The sequence below is a fragment of the Amaranthus tricolor genome, chromosome 17 (assembly GCF_026212465.1).
Source record: "Amaranthus tricolor cultivar Red isolate AtriRed21 chromosome 17, ASM2621246v1, whole genome shotgun sequence".
NCBI classification, from domain to species: domain Eukaryota; kingdom Viridiplantae; phylum Streptophyta; class Magnoliopsida; order Caryophyllales; family Amaranthaceae; genus Amaranthus; species Amaranthus tricolor.
Window position 1 is genome coordinate 7,870,490 of NC_080063.1, and position 17,312 is coordinate 7,887,801.

The 17,312-nt window shown below is 32.1% G+C and overlaps 1 protein-coding gene across 3 annotated transcripts; it reads right to left on the reverse strand.

Annotated features, from left to right (window-relative positions):
* Nucleotides 1-4,055: 4,055 nt before the first annotated feature.
* On the reverse strand, nt 4,056-15,870 carry LOC130804518 (transcription factor TGA2-like). Of its 3 annotated transcripts, none has more exons than XM_057668984.1 (9): nt 15,221-15,870; nt 11,573-11,748; nt 11,204-11,275; nt 11,063-11,122; nt 10,565-10,642; nt 10,384-10,435; nt 8,858-9,129; nt 8,264-8,512; nt 4,056-4,458 (listed from the first exon to the last, which is right to left on the reverse strand). In XM_057668984.1, the coding sequence occupies exons 2-9, from the start codon at nt 11,636-11,638 to the stop codon at nt 4,312-4,314; spliced, it is 996 nt and encodes a 331-aa protein (XP_057524967.1). In that variant the 5' UTR covers nt 11,639-11,748; nt 15,221-15,870; the 3' UTR covers nt 4,056-4,311. The 3 variants fall into 3 exon arrangements, with proteins under 3 accessions (XP_057524967.1, XP_057524966.1, XP_057524965.1); XM_057668983.1 differs by having other exon boundaries at nt 8,858-9,132; nt 11,573-11,698; nt 15,221-15,844; XM_057668982.1 differs by having other exon boundaries at nt 8,858-9,132; nt 15,221-15,843.
* Between the last annotated feature and the right edge of the window lie 1,442 nt (nt 15,871-17,312).

Below are 17,312 nucleotides of genomic sequence, written 5' to 3' on the forward strand. Positions count from 1 at the left end.
TAAGGAGAGTCGGGGAAGTTTCTTATGAGTTGGCTTTACCTCCAAGTTTAGCAAAAGTTCATAATGTGTTCCATGTTTCACAGTTGAGGAAATATGTTCATGATCCGTCTCATGTTCTAGCTCACGAGCCGCTTTTGATTGAGGAGTCTTTGGTGTATGAGGAACGACCAATCAGGATCTTAGATACCCGAGTAAAAGAGTTGAGAAATTCGAGTATTCCATTGGTCAAGGTTTTGTGGTCAAACCACGGGGTTGAAGAGGCGACTTGGGAAAAAGAGGTCGACATGAGAGAGCGTTATTCTAACCTTTTTGGTAAGTCCAAGTTTCGGGACGAAACTATCTAAAGGTGGAAAGAGTTGTAACAGGCTCAAATTTCTTAATCTTAATCTTCCGATTAATTATTCCGAAATTTCTTTTCGAATTCCTAATCCTTTGGTTATCTAATTCAAATCACCTTTAATTCCTAAACCTTATTCCGATTTTTGTAATTTCTTCCAAATATTAAACTTAAAAATATATTTATATTCTTAAATTTCTTTATAAGCACTAAAATATTATTTTATTATTTTATACTACGAAAAGTAAAATTTTAATATTATATTTACGGTTTTATTAAAACGTTACGTTTCAATTTCGTTTCCTTAAACTAACTTTACTACTTATCATTTTAACTTTACAACTTTGATTTAATTATTTTATACCTAAAAATTAACTATATTTTTCTTATTAACTTTAAGTATAGTTTTAACTAAAATTTTCTAAGTAAACTATCATATTTTCATAATCAAACCTTAATCATACTTTCCCATTAATCTAAAACATTTCATTAGCATAAACTAGAACAAAAATTTGATGAATCAAAATCCTTTCTACATCAATCCATAATGTTCATCACTTACACAAGCTATCACCATTTCCTTACACAAGTTAACCTTCTTCTACACTCCAAACTCTTACACATCCACTTACACACTCCAACTCTTACACATTCACTTACACACTCTAAATCACTTACACAAGTTAACCTTGTTTTTCATACAATCTTATGAACTAAAAAGTTGTCCAAAACTCATTATAAATATCCCTCCTTAGCCATGAGATCACTTGCACCCCATCATCAAATCTTTCTACCATTCTTTCTTATATCTTCACTTGATTAACATCTTACTAACTCTATACCCTTTTTATTTGTTGAAGAATCAAATGAAGATGGAGCTTGATCTTATCACTTCTTAAGCCAATAATCATCAACTTTTAAAAAGTCAAGTATTATCTTTTGGAGCTTGGATATCATTTTCTTTTGGGTAATTGAAGATCTACTTCTTTGAAGCTTGGAACCTTGAAGACTTTCTTTTGGAGCTTATTTCTTTAAGTTCTTATTTTCCTATTATTATTCTCTTACTTGGTTTAGCACCACCTTCGGAGGAAAATGGTACACATTTTCTTAACTCTCTCGTTATGTGATATTTATTTATGGTTACTCGATAATATAAAAGCATGATCAACATGATTTTATTTTAGTCATTTAAACTTTATATGGTAATATTAAAGTCATATCCAGTTTAGTGATATTTTCGTCAAAACAATAATAATTTTGGGACACTCAAAAAAAAAGTCATATATATGGAAATTTTTGATTAATATGATAATATAAATATATATGAATTTTACTAGTTGAATAAACTTATGTGTTTAAAAGGATTCCATATCATCTTGGTGTTTTGATAAATTTTTAATCGGTTTATTGGTAAAATAGTCAAACAAATTTGTTAAAATGCTTAGCATTGTTTTTCTTGAAAACTCATTTCATATAGATTTTGGACCCTTAATAATTTGTCGGATTATGTTATTTTTATAGTGATGATAGATCTGTTTTACTATTTTACTGGTTATTTGATAAAATATGTTATTAAGTACTTAGAAATATTACCCTTGACTGTTATGATTATTTATGACACAATAATGACTTAGTTTAGCCTCAGGAATCTTAGTATAGCTACGAAAATTTGTTATTTAATTGATATTAATTTATTAGATACTAGTAATTTGTTTCTATTAAAAGGGTTGAATTGTCAAAAATTTGACTAGTGGAAGTTTGACTTATAAGAATGTAAACTATTTCGGTTTAGAGTCTTGTTTGATATTGCATGATATTGATTGTATGACTCTGATAGTAAGGTAACGTCGAACCATGGACCGGCATGTAAAATCCCGGCGTCCGTGTTAGCCGGCACGTAAAATGCGGTGTCAGACAGGGGGTCCGAAAAAAACCCATCCTGTGAAGTCTCGAGCATAACAGTATTGAGAGGAGTGACGACTCCCACCACAGTTAGGGTTTAGGACTACGGTCCTCACCTAACCAGACCCTTACATATATCAGTTGTCATTATTGTTGTGATCTTGTGATGTGCTATGATGGTAAAGCTATGAGGCTTAATTGAACTTGATTAAATAAGCATTAAGGTTACCAAGTATTTAGTAGCAGTAATGAACTTCTGCAAGTATTGAGAATGTAACTTAATGGCTTAATAAAGGTCAATAATGAGTAATAACCTTCCATAGTGTGCTTGATGATTATTTTGTAAGCATCATTTAACTATCGCATCATAAGCTTGTTGAGAAAATTGTACTCGGCTTTATCGCTGACCGATTTAATCGGCTGTCATCCGTATTATGGATGACAGTATTTTGCAGGAAAAATTAGCTCAGGTTTCGATCCAGGCCGCAACTTTAATTATTCTATCGAGGACTTAGCTTCAATGATTTTACTTGATGACTATATTGTACTTATGTTTTTTTTATCGTATTTAAGTAAACCTTATTTTATATTTTCTCAATTGTAAGATATATTTTTTTTACTTATGTTTTGAACAATTTTAGTTTAAATGGTTTTTAGCAGTTCAGCGTTTTACGCTTCCGCATTATTTATCTTAAGTATAATTATTAATGTTAATTATGTAACGAGAGTGCCGTTCCTGCTACAGGTACCCTCCGGAGCAATCCATCTAAAGTATGTGCATCCTAATCCTTCAACCAAGTAGAAATGGCAACCAATAAAATCACGCCCTGGATCGAAGTCGCTCCAATCTGTATGAATCTCAACTTCATAACCACAATCACAAAGCTCTTCAATACAATGCTCCTTTGACATCTACGAAACACATATAATATAGTAACGTAAGTATACTTTCAAATATAATATTAACATTTATAAATTGAGAGTAAGACTAACATACTAACATAATACCTTATGTTACCTTTAAAAATTGATTCAATAGAACAAGATTGATGTAGATTGGATATAATGAAGTAGGGAAATGGAGTTATTTATAGAACACCATTACAATGGCTATTTTCAAGTTCGTAACGACTATTTTTCTAATTAACAACGGCTAGTTTAATTCGTACCCAAAAAAAAACAAAAAAAAAATTAAGACAGATGAGTCGCTGTTACTAACAGCGACTTAAGCCTTTTATTTTATTTTTTTTCTTCTTTCGCTGTTACTAACAGCAACTTATACCAAACCAGTTGTTTGGATGTACGGACGCTTGTTCTGGGAATTAAGTTTTCACGGAGCTTATTTTGAGAAAAAAGTTGTTCAATTGTCTTATTTTATTCAAATTTTCTTGTATTTGTTTAGCTTTTGCGGGCTGGGTCATTAATGGGGTGGTTCATTATTGGTCTAAATTTTAAAAGGCTATAATTGGATACAATACGCACGGATTTGAACATAACCCAATCTAAATTAATTATTACTTCAAATCAAATCGATATAGTATATTCGTTAAGTTATTTTTGTGAGAGACTGTCAAACTGTGAGATGATCTCATAACAAGAAGTCTACATTTTAATAATTTATAATAGGTATACATAAAGCATGTCTCACTGTGAGATCGTCTCATACTAAGCACACAAAATACTCGAAAGCAACTAGATCCAAATATTTCATAGTTAAAACTGAACCAAACATTCGCATGTAGCAGACCAGCCAAATTTGCCTATGTTAAAAATATATCTCCCAACTTCAATATATTTTAATCATATGATCAATACATAACAGAACTACACGCCAACTTATTTATTTCATGATTGATCCAATGAAGAGAAAAACAATGGTAGCAACTAGGAACTCTCTAGTCTCTACTCAATAAATATGCCACAAGATATTGATAATACACAAGGCACTGATTTGCACATCTATCAACAAGTGAGGTTGCCGATTTGCATGTTGTTCTCTCAAACAAACATGCACCCTGACCCAGCCATTTTACTAAGCTACTTCTGGTTAATACTTAACAAGTCAAACGCTGTCATTCTCTTGGACGGGCAAGCCAAAGCGAACTCAAAGCACGCAATCTCGAGAAATAATCATGAATTGTTAAAATTGCACGAGCTGATTGCCGTGTCGTCAAAATCCGATGCATTTGCTGCATTGTTTGTTGCCGCAGATTATCAGCCTGCCATATAAACCAAAATATAACTTATTGTTCATGGTAAATGTGTTATCTAAAACAACACAAACCATAAATGATAGAATGGGAGCACCAGACGTACCATCGAAAATGTATCTTACCAAGTATTTTGAACTCTATGGAGAATATAATTATAAACAAAATCAAAAGTTGGCTAGGATTATGAATAAAATCAAAGGGGATTAGAGACCGTTTTGAGAGTGGGATTAGAGTTCTATCTAATGGTAATCGAATGAAGGGAACACCATTCTATTTCCACACAAAGTATGTAGGTTTTCTCGTTTCATCTTTTTGTAGCATATCAGTGTCAATTAACCCCTTTTTATCATATAGGTAACTTCCTTTTAATGGATTCAGCAAAGGTTGACCGTCTTGAGTTTGTGACATTGGTACATTTAAGGCTTTTCCAAGTAATGGTCAACATCCCCCCGATGTTAATTTTTCCCTTTTTTCTGTCGCCCAGCTCTACGCATTTTTTGACCCATAAAAATCAACCCAATCCAGACAACCACTCCCTTGTGGTGTCAAGGCTCACAACATTTTTAATTCCTTTTTTCCTAGGTTGGTGGGTTCCCCTTGTGCGTGAAAAGTCATGTTTATTAAACGAAGGGCAAACCTCAATGTCGGGTGTGGGATACTTCTCAATTTTAATCTATTCTCATTTCGCACAAACGATGTCTGAAATGAGTTGCCAAAATGCAACATGTTCATAATTGCCATAATCCTCATCATTTAAATTTTCAACACCGAATACATTTCTAAGCTGGGTGTAGGTCATTTTTTTTTCTTGGTCATGTAGGTTAAACACTATCATCTTAGCACCAGTTCTTGTACTGGTCCTCTTTCTTAAGGTTGCTAAGAACTCTAGTATCATTCTCGCGTAAGTTGGTTCGGCTTCTGTCATGAAATTTGCTAACCCTACCTTTGCCAATAGAACATGGACTCAATTTGTGAGACCTAGGGCATCTAGGGTCGGCATGTGACAAAACTTGGTATGTTGAATCAACCTACCTTGTTAGGTGAGATTTTGCCATCTAGTTTGTGATACATCAAGGTTATACAGTCCTATGTAACCCAATTAGAATTGAGATTCTTCCTCTTGTTCAAGTTCAGGTATTGGGTCAAGTTGACGGTTTGTTCTACCCCTACTAGTATTAGTCCTTGTTCTTTTTGACATTTTCATAACACTCGCAATTGATTCACAAATAAAAATCTCCAATCACGACTCACAACAATAATCACACCAAACACACCGAACTCCCAACTTTTTCTTGAACCTGACCATTACAATGAGCATCAAGTAACAATAATCAAGACTCGCAATTGGTTTTTAAATGTGGAAATATATATATAATGTTATATATTAGGAATTATGTTGTTGTTTGTGTTGTATTGTTTTCATTTATAATGTTATAATTGGATTTTCAAAATTAATGCGAAAAATCTGTTGTGGTTGTGTTTTTGGTTTTTTTTAATGTTTGTCTTTATGGTTAAAATCTTCAAAAAAACAATAGAATTTATTTAATAAGTTAAGTTTCGTTCATTAAGTTCGAAGTGATATTTTTATTCAATTAAATTCAACATTTGATTTAAAATTTAATATTTTTTGAAAATTGAGGAAATAAATGATTAGAATAATTTACCTTCAAATATTGATACACGTTAACAGCTCTTGTAGAGGTAAACGAGCCTTGTACTGCTAGTTCATTTATTTTTGTTGCGTGTGCTAGTTCTTCTTCTAGTATACAAGATTGTATAATACCGAGTCTAACATCCATTATATTTCCAATGGAATACATTCCTTTTTGTGAAGAAAAATCGAACTCAAAATTTGACAAGGTTTTCCCTACTTTGGAACATGGATTGAAATATTGTAAGGATTATGCGAATACATGTGGTTTTGTTTGTGTATTAGGGAGTGAAAAGAAAATAAAAGGCATAATAATGTTTAAGTATTGCTTTTGTAACAAACAAGGAAAAAAAATAGAGAAAAAAGCCAGCCTTTTTAGAAAAAGATTTTAGTCAAAGTTAAAATGTGTTTGGGAGGATTATGGGATAAGTTTTAAATTGTCAAAAACAAATCTCCTATGTCCATCATGTAAGGAAGAATTAGCAGCCAAGAATTGCCTAGAAACTGGAGTAGCTAATGGACGATCATGGAAAGCATTAAACTTGAATAACTATTTTAGCTTCACATTTTAACCTTAACATAAATCTTTTTCTCAAAGGGCTTGCTTTTTGTTTTTTTCCTCTACTTTTTCTCATTGTTTGTTACAAAAGCAATACTTAAACACTATTATGCCCTTTATCTTCTTTTCACTTCCTAATATACTAACAAAACCACATGTACTCGCATAATCCTCATAAAATTTCAATCCATGTTCCAAAGTGGGGAATATGTCTACTTTCAGGTTCGATTTTTCTTCATAAAAAGGAACATATTCCTTCAGAGATATAGTGAGCGTTGGATTCGGGATCATACAATCTTGTACACTAGAAGAAGAACTTGCACACGCAGCGACAATAAATTAACTAACAAGGGTCATTTACTTCAACAAGAGCAACTAACGTGTATCAGTATTTTAAGATAAAGTATTCAAAGCATCTATTTCCTCAATTTCCACCTAAAATATCAAATTTTAAAGCAAATGTTATATTGATTGAATAGAAATTATTCAAACTTATTCAATTAAACTTACCTAGTTGAATAAATTATAATTTTTGTAAAGATTTCAACCTAAAGACGAACATTAAGAAAAAAAAAACACAACCATAATAGATTTTTCGCACAATCTTTAAAATCCAATTACAACATCATAAATGAAACAATACAACACAACCAAGAGTACAATTCCTAGAATATTATAATGTGATCTTATTAATATATTTCTTACATTTAAAAACTAATTATAACAGCAAAAAGGAAAAAAATACAACTAAAACCAAATAGATTAAACCAAGAGCATAACCCAAACAATAAACATGATATCAAAATTTTTGTTTAGCAACATGCTTAAGATAAAATTGTTACCAAAAAAGAATGCTCCACAAACAATAGATTATTCATGAAACAGATGAGATTAATAACAAGAAAAAAAGCAAACAATACAAGAGTGTATATATATATATATATATATATACATATATATATATATATACATATATATATATATATACATATATATATATATACATATATATATATATATATACATATATATATATATATACATATATATATATATACATATATATATATATATACATATATATATATATATATATATATATATATAGGGTCAAGTTCCAATGAGAACCAAGCTTCTATGAGAACCGTGAGAACCAATTTACATGATAAAAAACTGCTACTTTTCTTTACAGAAAATGTGTTATTTTGGGCAAAAGAATGTTACCTTTTTTATAAAAAAAAAGTTGTTACTTTTTAACAAAAAAGTGTTACTGTTAGAAAATTTTCCAAAAAAAAATAATACAAAGTAATGTTTTTTCCGAAAAGTAACACTTTTTATGTAAAAAGTAACCCCTTTTGTGAATTTTGTTTAGAATTTTTTTTTTGAAAGTAACACTTTTGTCGAAAAGTATCTATCTTTTATTAAAAAAAGTTACATATTTTTACCTAAAAGTAAAACCTTTTTGAATAGAAAAGTAACACTTTTTGTCAGATAGATTAGTTCTTACGGTTCTCATATAAGGATGGTTCTCATATATATATATATATATATATATATATATATATATATATATATATATATATTCCTATTTTAAAAGGTACCTGGCGTATAAACCCTTCAAGAGTACCAAGTTTTCCCATAGCCATGGCCATTTGGCCCATATAATTTGCAACATCTCCCGATGAACCTGATGAACCAAGAGAGCCACTAGACAAGGTTTCTGCCAGTGATTGCTGCAGTGCATCCATTCCCTGAGACAATGCATCTTCAGCCTCTTGTGAAGACTGTTGCAAGTTCTGAATGGCAGTTACTTGTTGTTCAGTCAAAGGCTCCAGCTGATTAACAAGCAGCTGCACAGCAAAGCTTCAATTTAAAACGTAATACCCCAAAATTAAGAAAAGAAAAGCCACAGTTTCTTGAACAGCAAGTGCACAATACCCCACACATCACAATCATCATCCCGCTCATAAAAGCGATGGTAAGGGTCTGAGGAGGGATGGAAGATGGCAAAACCATACCCACGTCAAAGTATTTTATGATACAAAGTAGCAAATTAGTACCATGAACATTATAGCTTTTTAATACACATTGGTAGTTGGTACACTAAAAAATTGTTCAGCCTATAATATCATCTGCAATATTAATGTTGCATTTTAGCGTGAGGAATATAGGGACAATTCCCAGGAATGTCTCACCTTGAGAAGCTCAGAAGAACGAAAGCCACCTAGCCATAGAAAGCACCTTTCAGCAGGTGTTTTCCACATACCCGACAAAAGATGAAAAACATCATTCTTGGCAGCATTGGTCTTGAGTCTGAAAATATCATCATGATGTGCCACAACACTATCAACAATGACACGAAGTTCAGCATCACCAGCACGAGCATTTATTGCTGCTCTTAATTCGTTGACTTGACGGTTTTGTTCTTCTAGCCAGCGTGCATATTCCACATCAAAGGCCATTGCCCCTGCTAACAACAGAACTGACTTGGTCAATCATTCTTTAACAATAGAGATAATTATCCATTTTTTCCCTTCTAATTCCCCATTCCCAAGTCGGTATGCTAGGGACTACAAGCATATTTTCAGGAGTCATCTCACGTGCACCAATGAGTCACAGCTCACCCAAAAAAGTATCCTCACATCTAGTGTGATTAAGAATTTGTTCCCCTGAAGTTTGAAACCCCGAAGCTACTTTTACTTTTTTCACAGATTTTTGTGTTTATCTCATTTGCATTTACTTATTCTTATCATATAAAATCTTAGTTAATGGAACTGAATTTCGCTGACTAGAAATCTTATTTATTATAATAAATATAAATATTTTAGAGTCAAAGAAAAAAGGCCATAAATAGGAAATCATATACACTTTAACATTTAATAAGACACCCAGAAATAATAAGTTTTGTTCAATTATTTCCAACCATGTGCAGTGATTACCCTGAAAAACTTCATGCATCAAATAATTACGGCCCATTTGGTTATTATTACTAAATGGTGGTAATGAGAATAATTTTGTGTAACTTTTTGTGAAATGTACCATATCATTTCCATGGTCATGAAAAGTGGATCTTCAAAATGATTTTTCATTCACGATTTTTCATTACCACCTAATACCATCTCTCCACATGGTAATGCAATGGAATGAATTTTGTGAAGAAAATAAGATGATTGAAGTAATACAAACAAGGACATCAAACTTGTCATGAGATTTTTCCATCAAAATTATACTAACTTTTCATTTTCATTCCCAATATTTAATACCGACTACCAAACGGGCCGTTAGAGAATTTAGAACGATTGGGCTGTAACCCAGACTCCCCGAGAAAATTTCTATATATCAATAGCCTGTGTGAAACTTAACTCATCTCAGCATGATCAAGCGTAAAAAACCGTAAAACCTAATGTTGTACCGTTTCACTAGATGTGTGTTTGATCCTTATATAACCAGAAGTTTCGACTAAAAGTTTCCTGTTTTTTGGTTTTCCTAAGGAAAAGTAATAAAAGGTGTGTATATGTGGAACCAATTACTCAGAGCATGAAGCATCATTCTGAGAATTGAGGGCCATGTGGAATTTTTCCACATACAGCAAAACTAACAGGTGAAGAAAACTGATAAAACTGAAATAAGTAGGACACCAGTCAACACAGTTCATCGAAGCGAACAACTACGAAAACTGTCTAGAAAGGCTCCCTCCTGAAAAAATATAAAGTAAACTCACCATTTCCACTGGTTGAATGGGCTTGATCCCCGGAGCTCGAAATGAAAATTCCCTAAAGGTTCCAAACGATAAGCACATATAAGCAAAGGGGATGAAGTTGTTCAGTGTCTATGATAGGAATAAGTTAAAAATGACATGACAAACACAGATTTTGAGAGAAAAGATATGAGCCCAATTTAACCTGTTGCCTTGCTCGCTGGAGCTCCTGCTCGAGTTGAGTCAGCTTCAATCTGCTGCTTTCCAATTGCTGAACATAAGCCTAGATCCAACAAAAGGAGAGGATAAACTATAAAAGACAAAGTGCTTGAAAAGATGAGGCCAATTCAAAACAAGCAGAAATAGAGCTGATATTTGATGTCATCTAATCCCACGGTTACAAATGGATGTGCCTCTTTACCGTGGTGAGGAGGAAGTGGAGATAATGTGAGAGAAAGAGCAAGTGGGGAGAAGGACGAAGAAATGTATAAAATAATATCAATAAAAGAAAAAATGGGGTTCATCAATATCGAATGAACTGAAACAGGGGGAAGCATCAATTACGAATGAAGAAAGTATGACTATATTTCTTTCGCATGGAATCCCTCTTTCGAATGGATATGGATTCCACAGATGAAATAAGAAATTCAAAGAATTAACAGATGTCAAAGCAAATGCAAATAACAGTGGATAGATAGCTTACTTTTTTCCTTAGACGGCTTTTCCTCGCTGCCTCACGGTTCTGAGCAAGCCTTCGAAGAGTCTACAAAAATACATCCACAAGGATGTCACATACATGAAGCAATATGACGTCCATTAAAGAGTAAGACAAAGGGCTTCTAACCTTCTGATCCTTAGTGTCTTTTGATCTGTCACTTGAATCAGAAGCCGCATGAGTTGCATCGAATGGCTTAAGCTGCATCCAACAATTATATAGCTATACATTGTTTAGTTTGACCTGAAGTCTTAACATGAAGAAAATATGAACATATTCAACCCAAGAATATATCATGTATTACCTCCGTTCTGAAATACTTGCGAGTGGAAAAATGACGGTATGTCACTATCAACTGCAAGTATAATGGAACGGAGGAAGTATCTAGCAAGGAAGAGAAAAGGGCCAATGCATGCTATCAGAAAACTTTTGGACCCATTTGGCAGTTTAAAGAACATTTATAACAAGTCTATATCATACGGATAGAAGTAACGTTACCCTCTTGTTTCTTTCATCTGTGTCTGCATCCGTAGAAATATCAGTTCTTGGACTGGCATCTGCCATAATGGACTCTCCCCAGCTTTCCAAACTACCGCTAGAAACGAAACCAAATTCTTTTGTACACTGTTAAGTAAAGGCGTAGCAGATGGATTTATATTTTGTATACCTGATGCCTGATGCAGCAAGAAATTTTCAATTAAAAAAAGGCGACCCAATCGGCCAAACAGGCACACAGATGCATACACCCTTCAGCACCTCATCAAAGCTGTTCTGAGTGAGTACGGCTACGGGGACACGACAGAAAACTTTATATGCGCAGAAACTCATTACCAAAAAGGGGAGATACCGAACATAAACAAATAAGTGGAAGTGCAAATTTAACTTTATTATTAGATAGATTGTGAAGGACTTGATTTTGTTTAACTAATCACGGGGGCTGAAAAATAACAAATTCACTGATGAAACACAGAAACAGAGCACAGGTTATGCTTGAAGAAACCAATAGTTAAAACAAACAACCTAACATATATTTGTGCCTATTATAAGCTCTTGATATAGAAAAAAAAAAAAAAAAAAAAAAAAAAAAAAAAAAAAAAAAAGAAAGAAACATACATTACACCAAATAACAAAGCATTATGCAATTATTATTCCTAAATGGAGAATATCAACTTCTGTTTCAGACAAACGAAAAGAACCCCAACAGATAAAGCTAAAATTAATGTGATAACAAACTAACAAACAATGAAAGAAGTAAGATTCAACTTACAAGATACAAACATAACACAGTGAGGGAAACGGATAGTATGCCAACTACCTAAATAATTCTCAATTATAAAATTTTATATTTTATCAAATAAGTTTTTCAAATAAGCAAATGAGTCTAACAACGGACACACCACCGATAATTTCTAGATTACACATTAGCATAACCAAATGAGTAGATATCTAGTACATTGAGAATATCCACCACCACAAAAATATTTTGAAGCCTTAATCCCAACATTTTGGTTTGGAAAACATAAACCATGATAAATCCATATGACAAATTTTCGATAAAAAAAATATATTCAGCCTTATCTAAAATTAATCTACAACTAGAAAAATTAATTTTATTCATCATCCACTAGTATTATCTCCCACCATTTATCTCTATCTATTATCTTCTACAAATCTCTATTATTCAAGTCATTCTTCACTCTTATCATGATGGCCATCTTCGGCCAATCTCTTTTTCTTCTAAGAACTCAATGGGTTCCAGCATACCAAACCACATCTTTCTTTTCTGAGCACCATATCACAAAATCTCTTTCTCTCTAAAGAACTTAAAGTTAATGTAAGTAGTTTTATCCAACTTGGTCTTCATGAGACCTTTTCTTATGTCTTCGTTTCAAATTGTATTCTTTAGGGTATATCCATTCATTCAACTTAACAAATGCATCTCTAGTAGAAACGCAACATTTTGACTTATATGGTGCATTGTAATCTAGTAAAATTTTCTCTATAACCATAGTGGCACACATCCTTTTGAATTGGGCTCATGTCAAAAGATATGACGACATTTTACCTTGATCGTTACTAACCTAGTGCAATCTTCCTCCGACACTCGGGCTTTAGACCGCAAAAAACACAAAATAAGCACTACAAGCTTCAACAATGTACATCATCAATTATAATTTTCCTTCCTCATCAAGGTATTTACATCATCAATTATAATTTTCCTTCCTCATCAAGGTACTTATACGTTTTGTATAACATGTCACCACCCAAATACCAAGTGAATTTTATCCAGGCAAGACTTGATGGGGTCAAAGATATGCAATCTTATTATTGTAATAACAATGAAGTTATTTTTTTACCCTTGATTGCAAAAATCATCAATAACTGCACATATATAAGAAAAATGAATGAAGATTCTACAACTTCAATTTTTCTTCTTTTTTGTGAGGATATCAACAACAAATCAAATCCAATTATCGACAAATATGGAAGAACCTTTTCTAATGTTCAAAAACAAAATTTTCTATTTGAAGTTTGACACAATAATTAACAACCAAAATTTTTTAAGTCGTGACAAAATGTACTTGACCCTTTTTTGGTATAGATTGGATTGGAAATGGGAATGCAATCCGTTACTAAAATCAAATAGAAATGAGCACGGTAATGACCATGATCCTCAAATTGTAATTTTAAAAAGGCCGTTAAAAATTATGACTACTCTACATGCTCAGACAAGCATGTTTAATGCAGTTTATCAACAGATTATGGAAGGTGATAGCTTACTCCTAGGAAGTCATTTGTTTGATCCAAAATCACAAAATCAGAAACCCAATAAGAAATAATGGAGCTTGCTTCACTATAAAACAGTGACAAAACTCCATTTTTGGAATAAGAGAAGTGAAAGCTACTACATGTTACCAATTAGATCAAAGAATATGACACATTGAAGTCGTATGCAAATTGGAGTGATATATGTTGCCAAGTCCTATATGAGAACCATCAATTGACTGAAAAAAAAGCAAACAAGAAGCCATTTTCCTCATTATCGGGTGAAGAGGAACCATTTTTGAAGATGCGTCTTGCAACTAGCCATAAAGCCCTCTCGGAACACACTATAAGCAATTCAGAAAGGTGCTGTATCAGTTGGAGGTAAGCATAAGAGCCAATCACATAAATATACTCTGCAACAGACACATCTTAGCAGTGACAGAACTATGAACTAATAAAGCTTTTTAAACGTTATCTCCATCGATCTCTTGAAGCAATTAAGTAGTTAGCATCCACTTTTAGCATAGAGAAAACTAAAAAAACTGGAAAAAATTGGTGAATAGGTGGTGCATTGTGTATTACAACTTGCAGAAAAAGTAGACTGGGTAAAACTAAAATAGAAAAATATCCATTCCTTTGTGTGGCATCCAAAAATGGAAGAGTTTAACTCGATAAATGGAATTATAAATAAGATTTAAAACTATTAGCCCCAATTCAGAGCTTAACACTGAGTAGATGAGAGTGCATATCAGAAAAACGAAACATAACAGTCTTCTGAACTGCAGTAAAAGCAATGATGCTGCCCTTATTTACGAGGAAAAGATATTAACTAATATTGAAAATAACCCACTTGTGATCCCACATCGAAGAATTAGAGAGGTTGACTATCATTTATACTTGATGGGCTACTCCTCCTAATAGGATGATACTAATTGATTATAGGATAGAACCTCATCGGGTTTGTGTGCAGTCAACTCTCCTTTTAAGCAGGTTTGTGTGCAGCCTACTCTCCTCTTAAGAGGGTCTTATTGTATACAGATCCAATAACAAATTTATCAACTAAGTCATCAAGGAGAAGGGAATCATATAAAATAACAAACTTATTAGTGATCAAAAGACACAGCACACTGCCAATTAAGATTAATGCATAAGAAAATCATGTGCCACCGATGTATACTATATATAGAAGTAACCTCAAGTTTCCCAACTAGAATTGAGATATACTTTTAGCATAAACAAAAATCAAGTGCAATTGAAGTAAAGAACAATTAAACAAACCAAAACAACTAGGAAATGCTATTTACACACACACACACACACACAAAAGTTAAGAATACAACTATACTATAGCAAGCTAGAAGATAAGGGAAATGAATTTACATTGCATTAGAGATTGGTATTGGAGAACTAAAACTTGGGATCCCATTTGCAGCTTCCTGTTCATCTTCCACTCCAATCCTTAATCTTTGGCCACCTCATAACCCACCATAATCACCAACTCCTTTAAGAGAATACCTCAAAAAATGAGTGACAATCTTAAGCTTCCCAACACAACTTATATGAATTCAAAATTGCCCGAATGAAGAAGTTCACGTTCACCCCCAAAAAAGTTGTCAATCAAAACCCCACGAAAACTGGCAAACCCACAACAGTTTAGAGTTGAAGTCGGAAAAAGATCACCATAAAAAGCCCTAATACAGCTTTTAAATCAGATTAAAAGGGCTGGAATAACTTGCAATTAAGCAATAAAGTATGAAATTAGGGACCCAATGCAGGAAACAGGAAAATGATAGATACGAAGAAGAGAATTACAGTAACTATGTCAAAACTGTAGTTGGAATTGGGGCAAGAGCAACAAAGATTTTGCTGAGTAAAACAGAAAACTGAGCAGCAAAAAAAATAAAAAAGCAAAACCCAGAAAGCTGAACTCTACCAAAAAGAAACCCAGATTAAAAACTAACGAATTTCGCAGTTTTTAGCTTCGACTTAAGTGTGAAATGTAAAAACCCGAAAAGAAAAAATTACTTCCTCTTTCCTGAAGTACTCGTTACACTTTTGGTTATGAATTCTATTTATAGATTAACTTTATTTTAAATATTAATGCTAATGCATAAGTAAAATATAGTCAAGTAAAATGTTGTTTGAATCATCTAATCGTATACTTTTATAATATTAATTTTTATAATTTTTAGATGTGTATATTTCAACATATAAATGAACAAAATAATATATTAAATTGCGTAATAAATTAGAATATAGCAAGTATAATTGAACGAAAGAAGTATTTATTACTTGTTTAAAAGAAGTAACTATGTTAACTCAAAGCAACTATTGTCAATACTTAACTCAACATGCCCTTACGGTTGTTTGATGACGGTTGACAGTTAACTTATTGACAATTAACTTTTTAGTTAACTTGTTTGACCATCTGAAAACATTATTATTTTGGTTTTAAATTTAGTTTAATAAATCAGATGGTTAGAGAGATGTTTGATTATTTAAAGCATTGAAAAAAACTAGTAAAATTAGGGATTTTCTGTTTTTTACCGCTTAAACTAAAAATAGAAAATCTTATAAAATGATTTTCACTTTTTTGTTGTCAGTAATCTAAACCTCCATGAACCTAATTAATTTAATTTTTATTTATTATGACATATATCATGTGACTTTAAAAATAACAAACAAAAAATAAAAAATCACATTAATATCGAACGGATCCTAAACTTTTTTTATTTTGGTTCAAAATCATTTTTTTTAGCTAACTGAAAACTTATTTATCAAATAATTTTATAGGGTTTTGACTAACCAAAACTCAAGACCCAAAGGTCAAAAGTCATTAAAAAAAATTAAGCGTAAAATCATTTTTAAAAAACACCTAAAATTCTCATGAATCAAGAAGTACTTCACATTTGTTAGATTAGTTTGGATCATTCTAAGCATCCAAATATTCAAGTGCTCATGCTCACAAGTATTTAATTTTCTTAAAGTTTAGAGCTTCAAATAGTGAATAAGCATTTTGTTTGTGTATAAGTAAGCTTTTCCAGAACAATATGATAATTTATTTTTAGTGGAGCAATATTTTTTTCGAGCTTTGAAAAGGTATCTTTACACATACATAATACATTATACAAACTAGTCATAGATTCTCCTTAAACAATAAAAAATAAATAAAATAAATAAATAAAAAACAACTAGTCATAGAATCGCATGTTATAAGTAGGCGATAAATAGTGTTTAAGGTTACAAAGTGAACACTGGGTTATAAGTGATTATTTTAAAGTTATAATTTGTCATTTTAAAATTATAAGTGATCACTAAGATTATAGGTAATCACTTTAAAATTATATAATGATTACTTTAAAACTATAATTGATCGCTTTAAAGTTACAACACAAATTATCAAATGAAGTGATCTTACGGTAAGATTATTCCTATTTGGGCTGGCCCAATGTACACTTAACGTCTTAATATG

What these genes read in the sequence shown, in the direction of transcription:
- LOC130804518 (XM_057668983.1), bottom strand. Translation starts at nt 11,638, where the DNA reads ATGGCAGATGCCAGTCCAAGAACTGATATTTCTACGGATGCAGACACA. An exon ending in AAAGCCGTCTAAGGAAAAAA is followed by an intron (nt 10,643 to 11,062) that starts GTAAGCTATCTA and finishes TGTTGGATCTAG; the next exon opens with GCTTATGTTCAGCAATTGGA. An exon ending in TTGAAGGGTTTATACGCCAG is followed by an intron (nt 4,459 to 8,263) that starts GTACCTTTTAAA and finishes TTTATATGGCAG; the next exon opens with GCTGATAATCTGCGGCAACA.